General features: G+C 37.8%; 1 protein-coding gene across 2 annotated transcripts; it reads left to right on the forward strand.

Moving 5' to 3' along the window:
- The first annotated feature begins 9,371 nt into the window (after positions 1–9,371).
- LOC148370340 (microtubule-associated protein RP/EB family member 1-like) lies at positions 9,372–17,338 on the forward strand. 2 transcript variants are annotated; one of them, XM_088332848.1, is made up of 7 exons: positions 9,372–9,560; positions 11,005–11,146; positions 13,292–13,437; positions 13,527–13,728; positions 13,803–13,912; positions 14,000–14,152; positions 16,525–17,338. In XM_088332848.1, the coding sequence occupies exons 2-7, from the start codon at positions 11,026–11,028 to the stop codon at positions 16,567–16,569; spliced, it is 777 nt and encodes a 258-aa protein (XP_088188974.1). In that variant the 5' UTR covers positions 9,372–9,560; positions 11,005–11,025; the 3' UTR covers positions 16,570–17,338. The 2 variants fall into 2 exon arrangements, with proteins under 2 accessions (XP_088188974.1, XP_088188975.1); XM_088332849.1 differs by lacking the exon at positions 9,372–9,560 and adding an exon at positions 9,766–9,858.
- Positions 17,339–17,817: the final 479 nt, after the last annotated feature.

Here is a 17,817-nt window from a genome sequence, read left to right on the forward strand (position 1 = left end):
TTGACCCAAACTTGGGTTATTTTAACTCTTTTGCGAGTGTATATTTTCAAAACAATTGAACTAACGAATTTTGCTTGGGCTATTTAACAGGGTGGATCTTTTAATCTTCTTTTAATCACCATAACTTCTATGTTTTTTTATGCAAATGGATTTCCTCCTTTTTTGGTTTTCTTTATTTGCTTTGTTTTTCATATTTGTTTAAGAAACATTTGTATAAATATTTTGTGTTATTTCCAACCAAGTTACATAAAGTAAAAGTACTGGCAATGTTTAGTTTTTCTAAAGTTATAGTTCTATGTGAGTGGATTTATTACTAATATCCAATAAAGATTGGATTCCTATCTTTTGTTTACTTTTTATTTCCTCGAGGACTTTGTCAACTGGATAATACTGCTGTCAAAACATCTGGAAAGGGCCGTCTTCAAATAAGGTACATAATGATAAAGTTTGAGCATTTTTCAAAACTTTTGGAAAGCGCTAAATGGGGTCATACAGAGGGATCTGTGTTTATCTGAAAGTAAATTGATTAAAAAAAAGGCCCAAAAAACAATATATGTGCACGTTTTCGTAATATACTATTACGACTATTTGTAAAACATTAATTTTTGATATTCTTTACTGCAGGGGGTCATTGACTTTTTTAAGCTAAGAGCTACTCTTTTGTTACTGGTTAGCAATAGCAGCTAACAGTCATGCATTTTTGATCTAACAGTTAATACTGTGTTGTTACTATTATGTTATTACTATGTTATTATTAGATTTAAAATGGGCGCAGTCAACCACTAAACAATTGCCTTCTATAAGAGCACAGAATGGTTTATGCACATATATTTTTGGTGAATTTTAAAAATATTTAAGAATTGATCCTGTTATTAAAGACACTGATCATTTCAATGATGTTCATACACCCTAGAAGTCCAATTTCCTAGAAAATTACAACGTCCTCTCACTGCTTAGCTATGTTTAGAATGGTTTGCAGGCTACCAAAGTGTTCTTATGGGCTACCTGGTGCTAGTAGGCACCATGTTGGAAACCCCTGCTTCATTAAAGACAAATCCTTCTGCCCGACACCTTTTTGCACAACCTCAAAGACAATTTTGCCTGCGACGTGCTCACTTCTCCCACCTCCACCATCACTGCTGCAAACGACCTGCCACAATGAAGCATTTCAGGAAGGATGTGTTACTTCTTTTGAAAGAACCATTTTGGTTTGAGTTGCTAGGTCATCTGACTGCAGTTCTGTCTTTGTAAGTGGAGCACAGTCTACTTTTAAAAAAGGTTATAACTCAGAGAAGACTGTTTTCATACATTACCGGTAATGTCTTCTGCATGAAGTAGTATGTTCAAATGTATGCCATATAAATAAATGAAGACACAAATCAATCTGGTTATACTGTGCCTAAATATATGTCCTATGACATGAATGCAATTTATTCGTATTTATGCATTTTGTTATTTATTTATGACTTTATTTGTAATAGTTTATTGTCATGTAGTTGGTCATGTATTTTTTCCCCGAGTTTTTTGTCACAACATAATATCCAAATGATGGTGAAGGTCTAACTGGTTGTGCTTTTCACCTATTGGCTGATATGTGTAGTAGCCGATTCGTTCATCGCTGATCAACCAATAGCTGAAAAGCTCAAGCAACTAAGCCCCTTGCTCATTTTAATAAAACGTGGTTGTGACAAAATACACGACAACATAGATACCAAAATAAATACATGATAAAACGAACGACTAAATGCATACATAAATGAACAGATTCAGTTTATGTCAGTTTATTCAGTATAATGGAGGACTGATCCTGTCATATATTGAAATAAGTATGTATTAAAAATAATCACAAATATATGACGAGGAGCACGGCGGCGCAGTGGTTAGCGCATGTGCGGCACAGTTCTAAGGTCCTGGGAACCTCCTGTGTGGGTTCAAATCCAGCTACTGGACTTACTGTGCGGAGTTTGTATGTTCTCCCCGTGCTTGCGTGGGTTTCCTCCGGGCACTCCGGTTTCCTCCTACATTCCAAAGACATGCATTTCAGGTGGATTGGCCGGTCCAAATTGTCCCTAGGTGTGAATGATCGAGCGAGTTGTCTGTCCCTGTGTGCCCTGAGATTAGCTGGCAACCAATCTAGGGTGTCCCCTGCCCACTGCCCGATGATTGCTGGGATGGGCTCCAGCACCCCCGCAACCCTACTGAGGATAAGCGGTGCAGCTAATGAAATGAGATGAGACAAATATATGCCATACTGATGTGATTTAAATTATATATTTGTACATATTTATTTCCACACTTGTTTTTAAATATGCATACTCAACAAGACGCCCACAATACCGCTATACATGTTAGACTACAGTTTTTCTCCACTTAAAAAACGCCTACCGATTTAAAAAAGGAAAAAGAACGACCGCTTTTTCAAACTGAAACTGCAAAATAATCTTGACTTGAGACTAGTCTAAGGCTACCTAGTGACACTAAGTCTTTGTGCGTGTACAAACAGATTGCCTTGCTGATACGTTTTTCAACAGGTAACTAGTCACCGATTTGGATTAGATTTTCAAAGTAACCTTTCCAACCCTAGCCAAACGTGAGGTAATCCCCTATCAGGATGACCAGTTTGCAATTGATGCAAGGCTATTAACAGACAACATACAGACATCATCACCATGAAATAGAATATAATTCTTGTCATTGTAACACAGGGAGTTGGAAACCCTTTTGCCCCAAAGAGCCGTAAAAGAAAAAAAGAAAATAAATGAGGAGGCCACACAATATATCTTAAGACCAAATTTAACAAAACTGCCGAACCTCTCCAGAAAAAAACTAACTCTTCCGCACATTTTATTTCACTGTGTGTCATTTGCTGATTTGATCCAATTTATGAAATAATTGCTAGAGCCTGTATTTCATATATATATAATCTCTCTCTCTCTCTCTCTCTCTCTCTCTCTCTCTCAAATGTAATGTTTATTGAAAGTATTGTTACCACCTTAATGGGGCAAACGAGAGCACAGAACTTACATTAAAAGTGAATTTTGGTCTTTTGAATTGTTACATTTTTTGCGCAATGCAACATGCCTGGAGGAAAACAGAAAATAGCGGATTAATCAAAACATGACACAAAACTAATGCTGAGAGTGAGCATGGCCAAATTTAGTCACCCTACGCCCCCTCCCCTAAGAAAATTTGAAAAACCTATCTTTGCCAACCTTTGCTTAAAAGTTTGCACCGAATTTGCACTAACAACCCGGTCAGGCAAAAAAATCCAAATTGTTGGTGTCCTGAAAGAAATAAAGTTTCCATGCAAGTTGCTGGTAGGTCTAGGCACCTGTAACTTATATCTGTGGCCACGTAAACCATCAACACGACAGAACTTAAAAAATTGATCAAAGGGCACATTGATCATTTCATGTAGTACTTTGAACACAAAAATTAAATCAAATCGAATTCTGCAGAGCTCCAAAAAGTCCAAGTTCAGCCTTTGTAGTCTTTCCGGATATGACAAATTGTCCATCCCAGGTATTCGCTTCGTATACCGACGTTGAACTCCTTCCAGTAGGTTGATATCTTTGAGTAAGTAAGGGTTCCACACAATGCTATTATATTCTAACCCGCGAAAAACATTCGAACTAAGAATGCTGGGTTCTTGTTGTAAAAATTTCTGTAAATGTTTGATGCTGCGTTATTGGCTTTGTTGGTAATTTTGGCAGTATGCGTGATAAACTTTAAATTTGAAGAAAGAGTGACACCCAGATCCTTATGTTCAGTAACAACATGCAAATCATGATCATTAATGCTATACAGCGGAACAGAACCATGAAAAAACAACTGTGCTAAGCATTTACGAGATGACAGTTGCAGTTGCCACTGTTCGGCCCAAAGAAAAACTGATTTAATGTCATTTTGAAGAGAATCAATTGTTCCTGCAACCTGGGTTTTTCGTAAGAAAGCCGACAGTTTAGCATCATCGGCAAAAATTGAGGTTTCACTACTTTGAATGACCTCGGGTAGGTCGTTCACAAAAAAACTGGAATAATAATGGTCCCAGTACTGAGCCCTGTGGTACCCCACTACAAACTTCCGACCATGCTGAAAGAACATAGTCAATTTTTACGCATTGTTTACGATTTGACAAGTATGCAATTATCCATTCAAGCAGTTTTCCACTAATACCATAACATTTCAGTTTTTGTAAACGGGTGAAACACAATTGTCACGACCAAAAACACTGGCATACTGATCATTTAATATACGGACATTATCAACATTATCAGTAGCAACAATACCGTCAGATGCCTTCAGGTTGGGAATAGATGGCTTAGAAATTATTTTACGGCTGATGTATAAAAAGAATTTACGAGTATTATTAGATTCTAAAACTTTATTTTCCTCAGCCTCCCTTTCCCGCCTTATGGCCCTCCGCAGTTCCCTTGAAGCATCTTGATAACTTTCAAAGTATGCCAACTGATCACGTTTATAAAGCTTGTGAATAAACTGCTTTCGCCTATGCAATTCAGCTATATCACGGTTGACGTGAGGTGTTACAGAAACTGAGGGTACGTATACAGATATCATGGTGTCAACAACAGATTTAAATATTGCCCACATTTCTTCAATATTACCACAATTATCAAATAAGAGATACCAGTTAACACTGGACAGAAAGTATCTCATGCCGTGTAGATCACAGTCTTTAAAATCTATGTAATTTTGAGCAGTGGTGTCTTTTTTAAGAGCCAGGTTGAGTTGGAAAGTAACAGAATCGTGATCACTGGTAGAGAAACTCGGCCCAACGTCAATGTTTTTAATCAGATATCTGTCAGTAGATGTCTAATATGTTGGACCCCCTGGTTGGTTTATCATTATGTTAAAAAAAACAGCATTTGAAACCAAATTTTTGAACATTGAAGTTAGATTAGTATCAGAATTTTGAAGAAAACTGTGGTGAAGGTCAGGAAAGTTAAAATCACCCATAAGTAAAATTTGCAATTTAGTATCAAAAATAGAATTCAGATGTTTATATATATATATATATATATATATATATATATATATATATATATATATATGTGTATACAGTGTTCTCGTTTGCCCGCGTCCCTGCGTCCTAGACGCATCATTTTTGCTGGCGACGCATAGTCTCAAATCAACGTGCGTCCCCGGGACGCAACCCTTTTGCCACAAAATTGTCATTATGACCCAATTACTTTTTTTTTTTACCAAAGATTTACAGCACTCCCAACCTTTCGTCAGGCATTTTCGTTTTGGTCTCGCGGTTCGAGTTTTCGTCTGCATGCGGATCTCGGCCAACGAGATCTCGTTGTGGAGTGAAAGGAAGTCCGTCTTTTTTTAAAGAACCGGCTTTTTTGGCTCAACTCATTAAAAAGAGCCGGCTCTCAAAAAGCTCACTTGCATTGATGATTGATATTACGAATTATGTTGTATAAAGAAGTTAAGAAAAAAAGGAAGTATAAAAGGAGAAAATAAAAAAGACAGGTTTGTGGTTATCCATTTAATTGGTATATTACCAACAATAATTTGATGCAGAAATGAATTAATAATTTGATGATTAAAACTGAATTAATATATAGATTTATATTATATATTTGTCGCTGATTTACGATTTCAACCTCGATACCCCAAAATTTTGGGGACCCATAGACCTCTGTTGGTACCCATAGATTTTTGAGCATGCCAGTCCCCGGGACCCATCACTTTTCAGAGGTAAAATGAACACTATATATATATATATATATATATATATATATATATATATATATATATATATATATATATATATATATATATATATATATATATATATATATATATAATTTGGTAGCACTTCACATTACAGCAACATCTAGTGGACAAATATAAAACACAAATATAAAAGGTTTTGATTTAGAATAGAATAGAATAGAATATACCTTTATTGTCATTGTTACAAATGGGCTAACATATTGTGACAACGAAATTGGGCATGACACTCCAGTTTTACACATAGTGAGGGTATGAGCAAGAAGATAAAGGAACAGAGAAGATAATGTTATAAAACAAGGGGAATAAGGCTATAGTTATAATTTGCGCTGTGTTTGAGGAAAAGCCCATTTGGCCCAACCTCACTTAGCTTCAGAAGCCCCCAATTAGAAGTGGTTAGTAACTAGTTACATGTTTTTCCCATTACATTTTATCTTGATTACTTTTTACTTCATGGAGTATTTTTAAATCACTATACTTTTTATTTTTACTTGAGTAGATTTGTGAAAATTAAACTGTACTCATACTCAGGGTTGGGTAGGGTTACTTTAACTTAATTACTTTCAATTACTTTTGCATTACTCCAATACCAAATATGCTAATAAAAGACAAAAGAAACTAAATATGAATAAAATCACAAAATTTTGTGCAGGCTTGGGGAGTAACCTAACACATGGAACGGCAAAAATGATGTTGGCAAGGTGTTTGGATTTATTTTCATTTCGTTTCCGTCGCATTTTATGTTAGTTTTGCTGGAGATCAAAGAGATCAAAGCCAGGAGAGAAAGTTTACCACGTGTTGTGAGTCATAATTTTATTCATGTTTGATTTATTTTGTCTTGTATTATCATATTTGGTATTGGAGTAATTCAAAAGTAATTGGAAGTAATCATGTTAAAGTAACCCTCCCCAACCCTGCTCATACTTCGCTACATTAAGCTACATTGCACCGTCTTTCTAAGTGGCAGACCGCGTATTAGTGGAGCGTCGTTGGCGAACAAACCGGCTTAATCGGCTTAATTGTTCGCGAACGGCACATTTTTTCCCCACTGATTCTGTGTTGTTGACTTTAAATTTGTTTTGTATTTCTTTTTTGGTACTTTTGCAAATATTCAATCTTATGTCTCCTGTTTTCCAATCAATGTCTTTTCTGTAACAAAAATAAAGTTTATTCTTGTATTGCAGTTTATTTACCATTGAACTGAATATGCAATATCTTTATTAGCATTTTGTGTGTGTTTTTTAGGGAATCTGAGTTGCCTGACATTAAAGTTGCTTCGTATAAAAAAGTTAAAATTGAATACACAGCACAGTGACATTTTGTGGTCGAGTGGAAAAATAGATGCCATTATAGTTTAGTAAAATAGTTTTTATTCTAAATTATTAATTCATTTTGTGCACAATGTTACATTATCTTTGGTAATATACTGATTAAGGGGGTCTCCAATAACCTGTCTTTTTTAGTTTTCTCAGTCCCCCCAGCGTTTTTCTTCTTTTTTCACTTTTTTCCACAAGGACACACAAAATTGATACAAGTTCATGAGCCACTCGGGCTACTTGTGTTCTACTTTTGCTTATTTGATTTCTTCGATATATACTATTATTATTTTATCGTTTATTAAAGTACTTGAATTCACCTTGATTGTTTGAACCTATTTTTAAATCAAATGTATTTTAGTGTTGATTGGATAGACTTTAATGTTTTTTTTTCTTTGAATCAATGAATAAGACAATGCTACAGGTACTCTGAGTACATGAGTAGTTTTTAATCAAGCACTGTTTTACTTGAGTAAATATTTGGATTGTTACTCTTTACTTTTCCTTGTGTATGATTATTTTGTAGTAACAGTACTTTTATTTGAGTAAAATATTCGACTATTCTACCCACCTCTGCCCCCAACTCAATTAATAGATCCGATTCGTGATCCAGTATATCAAATTTATCAAACTCGTGATGTCATTTCTATAATTTCCTCACCGGACACTCCGGAAGATATGTATATTTTATACTGTTGGTGGGATCCCTTAACCACTAGGGTCATAAGGGCGCCATTTCCTGTGGTTTGTCTAGGGCAAGTACAGCCTGGTGGCACCCATTCTTGTCCAGGCCAACATATGTTTCCACGCGGTCTCGAATGTGTTAACCACTGCACTATATGCTGTGGAATGCTCTGTCTCTGGAGATAAGATCTGCAACCTCAGTGAAAGTTTTAAATCTAGACTTAAGATCCACTTCTATTCAATAGCTTATGATTGATGCAGACCTTATACTTTTATTTTCCTGTCTTTTTCCGACTACGAGGGAGAAGGATGATTTGAGATGAGTCAGCGGACCAGCATCTGGACCTGAAGCATGTCAACACCTGCATCGACCAGCCGGCAGAGATGGGAAGCTGCGTCGTTGCTGTTATGGACCTTTTGGACTGTTTTACAGGCTTGAGCCATCGTTGCTGTCATACACTTTCTGGACAAATTTCAACAAATCACCTATTGTTTTCTTTTATTTATGTTCACTATGTTCTGAGTACCGTTACCCAATGCTAAATCTATTGCACCATGGTCATCCTGGAAAGGGGATCACGATTTGTCAGGCCCCTTCGCAAGGTTGCTCATTTTCCTCGTGCTAAGGATTTAAGTTTATCCTTGCCCGCATGTCGGTTTAAGATCAGGGGATGGTGCAATTGTAACCTGTGCAGTCCTTTGATACATCTTGTGATTAACATACCTGTCATGCTCCAGGGCTCCTAGCCCTTACAAAATGTTATATTTTCCCTTACAAAATACAAAATAATCTTACACCATATTTTTTTCAAACGTGTATATTTATGTAATTTAACATGTTATATTGTACATGTGTTTCGTTATATCATATATATTGTTAATTAACATTTTGTTGTGAGATACTAAGTTGCTCGACATGAATGAGGGTTATTTATTAAAAAAGTTCCAAAATTAAGTAGCTTGGATGTTCACTGTAGAAGGAAAAAATACATGCAAATATAATTAGGTAGAATAATACATTTTCTTATTCAAATTATTAATTCATTTTCTGCATTAAATTATTGTTGGTAATATACTGATAAATGGGATAACCACAAACCTGTCTTTTTTTCATTTTCTCTTTTTATACTTCCTTTTTTAAAAAAACTTTTTTATACAACATAATAATTCGTAAAATAATGCATCAAAGCAAATGAGCTGTTTGAGAGCCGGCTCTCTTTAATGAGTTGAGCTGAAAAAGCCGGTTCTCTAAAAAGAGACGGACTTCCTTTCACTACATAACTACCACATGAAATCCAAGGCGGCAGATGCATGCGCACAGTAGCATCAAACCGCTCGCTTCGTTTGCAATGAAAGAAAAAAACGATACCGAGATAGAGGCTACCGCGGCGAACTCGTTTAACTTGATTGATTTACCGTTTTGTCATAGTCGGTGTATACCGCATGGTACCTATAATTGACAAATTTGCGTTTTTTCGTACAGATTTTTTTGTACGTCATACACGTCTTAAAATGTACAATAAACGTACTTTGTACGGCAAAAACGTACAGGTTGACAGGTATGGATTAGAGTCCATACAAATACATTTAACTTGACTTCTCCGCGGCAATAGGTGGCGGTAATGCGTATCCTTATCGAGCCGCCCCCTTACGTCAACATTACAAGAACAAGAAAGTAAAAATAAAAGAGGAAGGGAACAAATTCGCTCCATTGTTTTTTTTCACTCTCTCGGTATTGGTGGACTTGGGTTGGCGAAACTCTTCGGAACACAACGGCTCGGAACTTTTTACGTCAAGGTAAGTTTTTCATCAGCTGTTGTCGCTCCGCTGTTGGGCTGCCGTGAAAGCCGACCGAGGCCGGCTTCTAGCGGAGAACCTCCCATCCCTGCCCGCGTTTCACTTCCACGTTGACGAACAAAACAAATTTCCTACGTATCAACGCGTCAACGTTTCGTTATTGTAGGGAAGGATTTGTTAACTCGCGAGTCAATTTTAAAAGGCATGCCCACGTCGTGTTTTTTTTGGGCGGGTAAACGTCGTCACTCGTTTAGCATAGCCAAGCTAACCGGCGAGCAATGAGGCCCTCTTCTGTAATGTCAGTTGAAATCATTCCATTACGGGGTTTGACTCTCACATAAAATCATATACGAGTAGCTTTAATTATACTGTACTTTCAATGTTTTTCCTTGTGTTTAACACCCTAACATTGCCGTTAATTTCTCCTAAAATCCCAATCCAAGACGTATCCTATGTCAAATTAAATGCTGCTCTTGTACAGTTTAGCGAATATAGATGTTGTTTTTTTCGAAGGTTAGACGCTGATTTTTTTTCACGAAATTATATAATCACTGCAAATGCTATTTGAGTATAAGTTGGATCACACAGACACATTTTCAAAGTCAAATTTATGTCAATTTCTCAGATTTACTTGTCATACAAGAAACCAAAATTCAGTTTCCCACTCTGTCATGCGTGGACCACAATGAAGTGCAAACGTGCGTAACAGTCCTGACTTAAAACATACTCAAGTACCGACTTCAGTGATCATTGTTTAATTACGCCAAGCTATTTTATGTAGGACTCTCAGAAAATACGAAGATTGTGATATGGTTCTTTATTGTCTTAAAAGGGACAATGTAATATATAGTAGTGCTTCATTCAGTAAAAACCAAAACACTGATTGAGTACTAGGCAAAAATGCATGAACGTGTTAATTTTTATAAGGAAAAAAAAATTAGATCAAGGACCATGTTCAAAATAGTTTTTCTTTCCTTACTTGTCTCTACCTAATCAGAAGCCTAAAGTCATTAAGTCAAGTCACATTTATTTCATAAGAATTCTAAGATAAAATGGTTCATAGTCATAATATTAATCATTTGTAATTGCCATATAACGGAGTTTTTTTAATGTATATGCAAAAAAAATGCGGCAGATGTCGAAAGGACACTGGTTAAGAAAAGGAAAACAATAATCGATGAATCTTTTGACCTATGTAATTTTAGTGTGTGCTGCCGTTTGTATTTTAATTTAACTAAGAATTTGAAACTTTTTACATATCATGTCTGACTCAGCAGTTGTCATGACTCAATTCCTTTCATCATTTGTATCCTTTTCTGGTATAATAAATGTTATTGACATTAATTTACCCCACAAACTGTATGTGGATTAAATCTGCTTGTCAGTTGGGAAAGCTATTGGTTGTCATTTTAAAACTGAATGCTCTTCTCACCATGTCCTACAGGAATCTGATTACAGACAAACAATGGCTGTAAATGTCTACTCCACCTCAGTGACCAGCGAAAATTTGAGTCGCCATGACATGCTTGTGTGGATAAACGATTCTCTACAGATGAATCTCACCAAGATTGAGATGTTGTGTTCGGGTGAGGCTTGTATTACGCATCAGGGTTCTTCTCATAATGATATTCCATTTGTGATTAGGCCTGTGCCATATAATAATTGTCATATATTTTTTTTTCCCACCATGGATAATAAAAACGTTTGATAAAAATCATTTAAATTGTAATTACCACCCAACCACTGGAGAAAATTGGGCTGCTAATCCAATGAACACGGAAGTTCCAGACTAACATTCAGGAGATGAAGAATGTGACGAGGAGTGGACCAGGCAATCATTTCATTGGAGTAGCAGTAGAGCCACAGCAGCTTACACAGAGTGAAAGCAAAGGGCTGAAACACGCCGCGTTGAACACGGTCAAAATGAGCGATAGAGACTAAGGATAACAGCCAGTATACCCACTCAAAACATGCTGAACGAGTTGTAGACAGACAAGGCCCCTTATCTTGTTTATAGGCATGTTGGCTACTTGAAGTCTGTTAACAGAGCAACGCTATGCACTGCAAACTTTGCCGACTAAGACCGGCAACACGACAATTTTATTCCACGATTTAAAACCGTATGGCCAGCTAAAATACACTGAAAGGAAAAACAATTCAGCCCCCAGTGTTGGCGGACGTTCAACAAATACTGGCCCCCATGAAAAATAACTTTCCACGAGTAGGCCAGCTAGCAAAAGGCACTACCTGTGTATCCCCTGCATTCAGCTCTCCCTCTGAGAGGGTATTGACTTGTTTAATATTCCTCATATTTGTGAAATGCTGTTATAGTTAGTCACCACGCGTCTTTGGTCTGACACAAAAAAAATATTTAAAGCAGCATCAAGTTCAACTTTCACCCAGGGTTGAAAATTAAACTTCATATGCGAAATGGAAAAAAAAAAAAGACGTGAGGATTATCGATACTGACCGATAAGAAATGTTTTATCGTGATAAAATTTGTTGTCATATCATCCAGGACCATATGTGATACACATTTTATTCATACATAACATGTCCAGTGATTTCCAAATGATTTAAACCAAACGCCGCGTCTATTTTGCTACTTGAGTTACTGAGGTTTGAACAAATACATGTAACGTCCTACTTACGCCCACCTTTACTTTTGGCCAGTGGATGCTCTTTTTATTTTTATTTTTTCACAGCAGAAAGTATACCCCAATTCTAAAACAAGCAAACTGTGAGAAAATGGTTCATAGTCTTTGCATATATTTATATATATTTAAAATCTTTGTCTGTTATCAGCACCATTTAGGGTTGCGGGGTGCTGGAGCCAATCTCAGCCAGAATCTTCTGGCAGTGTGAAGGGGACACCCTGAACTTGTTGCCAGTCAGTCGCAGGGCACACGGAGACACAACTCACTCGCTCTTTTACACCTTGGGACAATTTGGACCGGCCAATTAACCTGACATGCATGTTTTTGGGAATGTGGGAGGAAACCGGAGTGCCCGAAGTAAACTCACGCAAGCATGGGGACAACATGCAAACTCCACACAGTAAGGTTCGATCTCATGGCCTCAGAACTGTGCCGCGGACGTGCTAACCACTCATCCGCCGTGCTGTCTTATAGATATATCCATAGCTATATATCACATATCATATTTTTTGGGTATATTCCAATTATTTTCTAAGATAATGGATGTCATCAGAATAACGCTAGCACCCTCGTAAGCTTACATGTTAATTTGTCGAATAGGTTACAGGTGTTTCAAAAGAAGTTTTGGTAATTTTTGTGGAGAATGCATAAGCATTGTGTCGCAGGTAGATGCCGAAATGAGCTGTATGTTGCACTACAGTTGCTGTCTCTTTAGGAGCTTCCTCATATGCTTCATTGAAGAAGTCAAAAGTCCAGAGGATATGAGCCAAATCAGTCAACTTTGAGACTAAATTTCTAAAGTCCCCCGGCAATATTTTGCAACGTATCTTATGATTGTACAGAGGAACACAACATGTTCTTTGCCTAATTAAAAAACAGGTCTTTTATTATTCTTTTAATTGTAATTGCTCATCCGAAGAATTGATGGTTTATAAAAGAATATCTTAAAAATGATCAGGGTTGGCCATACCTTTACATACCTTTTGAAACATGGATAGATGACACACTAGGGTCCAAAAATTCTGGACAATCATGCAATTATGTATTCTTATAATGCAAAGGTCATTGTTGTAGGTGCCGCCTACTGTCAATTCATGGACATGTTGTTCCCGGGATCTGTGCCTTTGAAGAGAGTGAAGTTTGGTGCCAAGCTGGAGCACGAATACATCCACAACTTTAAGCTCCTCCAGATAGCCTTCAAAAAGATGAGCATCGACAAAGTGAGTGACGTTTAATCGTATCACGCGGGATACTATTTGGCTCCGTGCATCGATTGAAGGCGTGCGTTAAAGAAAGGTTATTTTTTCAGATCATTCCAGTTGACAAACTAGTGAAGGGCAAGTTTCAAGACAACTTTGAGTTTGTTCAATGGTTTAAGAAATTCTTTGACGCCAACTACCTTGAGACCGAGTATGACCCGGTGGAGGCTAGGAAGGGCCAGTCCGCCACACCTCCAGCCAGCGTACCAGTGTCGGCCTTAAACAAGCCACCAAAGAAGACCTTCAGCCCAGGTGGGCATCAAACACGCTCTGCATGAATTATTTTGTCACTCCCAACCACCGTACATATTTTTCCGTTTCTTTAGCTGCTCAGAAACCACCAGTTGCCAAAGTCGCCCCTAAGGTGGCACCAGTTCCTGCCAGGAAGTCTGCAAACGCTATCGCCAACAGTGAGGGGGCAGAGTTGCAATCAGATGTATAGAAGAAACTGATTACAATAAAAAAATGAATGGATTCTCTGCTGGTGACAGCATATAACTGATAACTTTTGTTTGTTGTACAGCTGGAGGAACTGAGGTGTACCATTCAGGACATCGAGAAAGAGAGAGACTTTTACTTTGGTAAGCTGCGCAACATTGAGCTCATTTGCCAGGAGAACGAAGGTCAGGGCGATCCCGCGCTGCAGAGAATTGTCGACATCCTCTATGCTGTAGATGTAAGTCCGTCTCGATCTCTTGCTCAGGGTTCGTACGGGTCCTCACTATCCTTGAAAGTGTTCGAATTGTAACGTTGCGTTTTCAAGGATTGAAAAGTGCTTTATTTTGGGGTGGATGGCTTGTAAATGCTTGAAATATTTGCCATGTTTCTCAACAAGTCATCTTAAAAATGTAGCTCTCACTGCTCTCTGGTGGCTTGGCTTTTCAATTGCATTTATTCCCTTGTGATTAACCGCAGCTGGCATTAGTTAGTATGACACTGTCCTATGAAGTTTCATTGCTCGTTACTGGACAGGTGCATGCTACATCTATACAGGTTACTATAAATTGTGTAATAGTACAAGGATTATGTATCAATTATGGACATTTATTATGCGCCATGCAAAAAATGACTGTAGTGTTTCCCATTGGTCTATTGTAATGGGAAGAACTTAATGCAACACCTAATATGGGGAGAGATTTGTCTCAAAAACGTATTCGTGGTTTATTCAAGATCTAAAAATCATATGTCTTGATAAATGCACACACAAGATTAGAAATCAGATTTGTAAATTGCTGGCATATTTGTGGCTTTGCAAAATGCATAATTCACACCAAATTTATTTTAATGGTACTGGAGAAATTGGAATACTGGCTTTGAAAGTCCTTAAAAAATGCTTGAATTTGGCTGTGAAGAGGTGTGTGAACGCTGATTTGCTGTCACTGCTTTTCTCTTTGGCTCTGTCTGTATGTGACTTTTTGTCTCTCTGCTGTTTATTTTGCTGTTTTTCTGTTTGTCTCTGTATTTTTCTTTGGCTGTCTTCGTCCCCTGCTCTCTTGTGCCTCTCTTGCTATTCCTTGCTCTCTGCATCTCTGTCCTGTCTCTTTCCCCTGTTACCTTTGACTCTGGTCTTTCTTTCTGTCACAGTTTCTCTGTCTGTCTCTTTCTCAACCTCTCTTTCTATTCTTTGGATGTTTCTGTGTTTGGCTGTGTATTTCTCTGAATATCTGTCCTTTGTGCTCTCATTCTTATGCCTCTCTTATGCCTGTCCTGACTTTTGGCCTTTGTTGTTTTGGGCTACGTTCACACTGCAGAAAGTTGGGAATTTTTTTGCACAGACTCTGTATCAGACAAGTTAAACTCAGTTTGGACGAGACGTATACATTTTTTTTCTTCGCACCACTCCCAAGCCACATTCATACTGTATGTGGTATTTAATCCAATACTTGTTTGGTCTTTTGGAATGTGACTGCTGTGTGACTGGTCGAGACGCTTCATGCGACCTGCAGTCTTCGATAGGCGACAGGCGTCACTATTCTGCATTCAAGGAAGCGGGAGAAAGTGGACTAATCGGATACCACGGCGGACGAAAACAGAGTCTTATGAAATCACACATTCATGGAAGAGGAACACTTTATTTTGTCACTCACAGAACGGTTAACATCAAATCGCATACAACTGGATTCACAACATGTTGCTTGATGTCTCTACTGTAAATAATCAGTGGCGCTAATTGATGAAGCGATTCACATAAAAATTACACCACATGGAGAGCATTCAATGGGAGGAAAAGTAAGGTTTGGGATTAATTTTAATATTTAGGGGAACAATGGTCCGCCATTGACATCCATGAGCACTTCTACAAACATGAGCGCATTGCGTGTGACGTGATGTGTCCTCTTCTGCTCATGCGGATCAGTTGTGGCGTTCACTTAGGAAATTAAGGTCACGTACAGGTCACATGTAGTTTAAATGTGATCAATCTCACAAAGACGTCATATTTCATGCCAAAAAACAGAATTGAGTATTAAGCTCTGCAGTGGGAACCTAGCCTTCATGTCTTTTTCTGGCACTCTGACTCTTTCTCTCTCCCTCTCTTGATTTGTCTCTTTCTCTCTGGTGCTTTGTATTTCTTTCTTGCTGTTTCTGTTTCTTTGGCTGTCTCTGTCCCTTGGCTTCTCTTGCTGTCTCTCGCGCTCCATCTCACCTGTGCCTTTTCTTTTGCTGCTTCTGTCTCCACTCCTGTCAATCTGTCACTCGCTCTCTTGCTGTCTCCCTTGCTTTTTGTTTCTCTTCTGACTATCAGTCTATCTCACTAGCTGTTTATTAAGTTGCAATTGCTCCTGAATGTATTATCATTCTTACCATCTCTTGGCACATTAGGTTTCATACAATAATTTAATTATTTTTTTTTTAGTAAAGGGGCACCACCAAATAAATATATGATTAAATCTGTTTTTCGTGTTGTTATGCTTTTTAGGACCATTTTTTTCTGTGAATGGAGAGTTGAAAAGTCGAGTAAATGGCAAAAACAATTAGCAATTGTCTATGCCTCAAAGTAGGAGTGGGTTAAATAAGTCTGTTCATATATACTTTGAATTCTGTGGACAGGAGGGTTTTGAGATTCCGGATGCTGAAGAGCCGGAGGAGTTTTAGCATTGGTGGACTCTACGCTGAATCACCTCCTTACCTTCTCCAAATGTCAACGCATGACTCACTCAAGCTTGAGTCCTAAGCCAGCCCACTTGTGCTGTTGCCGCTGGACTCCCGACTGTTTTTCAACAAAAACTGCTTCCTGCATACTGGGAAGTATCTGATGTTTCAATCAAACTTGAGTGTAAGAAATTTCTGTGTGTGTGTGTGTGTGTGTTTATTGGTATGTATTGTTAATATTTTTTAAACTTTCAACTCCAAATGATGTCCTCCTGAAAACTTTCAGTTCACCAACTAAGATTATATTTGATGACGTAGCCGCAGTGTGCCTCTCACTCTTGCCCTATGTGTCTCATTCTTGCTTCTTTCTGTTCTGACATTCCCATCCGGTCCATTTATTCCAAAAAAGCCTGCTTTTTCGCACTACTTTATTTGATTGGATTTATTTACACGACAAATGTAGTTTTCTCTTAGATGCACTGGCCTGTTTGGTTCTCCAGAGCCTCAGAGAGCACGGTTTTAATTCTCACGAGTCCAGTCCGATTCGATGTTGTGTGTTCACTGTGCAGCATGTGTGTGTGTGTTTAAAAAAAAACAGGTTTCATTTGCAATTGCCTTGCTTGTCTCCCACTGAAGATTCTTTGGTGCTGGAAAGGCATAAAAGTTTTATAGCAGATGGTCTAGTTAAATTCTCAAGACAAGCAGCAGTCTCGTGTTTTGACGGCCTTTAACCGGGTGAATGTTGCAAACAATCAAATGGTGCCTGTGTTTTGTTTTTTTTTTTTTGCTTTCTCATTAATAAAAAGACTGTTTGCAAAAAGTGTCTGCTGAAATGTCTCATTCCTCCCATCTGAAATGCCTGAGTTTACAATACTGATGAGGATGTACTGGTAATTACAATAATATGTAAAGTGTCGAGCTAAGTTGTACTTTTATTTCTTCAGTTCTAGAACCAGGTGTTTCTAATTCATCAAGTTGAATTTGCCATTAATAACTCATCTTATAAATCTTTACCAGTTTTAAGTACATTCATACTATCCATGTGAGTTGAACATTTAGTACAACGATGATAAATTGAGCCATTAGTTCAGGGGTTACCAACATTGTGCCTGTGGACCCCAGGGAGCCTTAAAGAACTGATTACCCTGCGGACTGGTTCCGAAAAAGCTCACTAGTTAATGGTGATTTTTTTCGGGGTGAAATTTTTTTTATCTGGCATGTTTTAGTCGTTGACTGGCTGAGCCTATTTTT

The sequence above is a fragment of the Urocampus carinirostris genome, chromosome 3, assembly GCF_059441175.1.
Source record: "Urocampus carinirostris isolate Australia breed hairy pipefish chromosome 3, RoL_Ucar_1.0, whole genome shotgun sequence".
NCBI classification, from domain to species: Eukaryota; Metazoa; Chordata; class Actinopteri; order Syngnathiformes; family Syngnathidae; genus Urocampus; species Urocampus carinirostris.

Bases quoted from the DNA above. Each gene is read 5' to 3' on its own strand.
- LOC148370340 (XM_088332848.1), top strand. From the start codon at position 11,026: ATGGCTGTAAATGTCTACTCCACCTCAGTGACCAGCGAAAATTTGAGT. The intron at 11,147-13,291 runs GTGAGGCTTGTA...TCATTGTTGTAG, and splicing joins GATTGAGATGTTGTGTTCGG to GTGCCGCCTACTGTCAATTC. The intron at 14,153-16,524 runs GTAAGTCCGTCT...TTCTGTGGACAG, and splicing joins ACATCCTCTATGCTGTAGAT to GAGGGTTTTGAGATTCCGGA.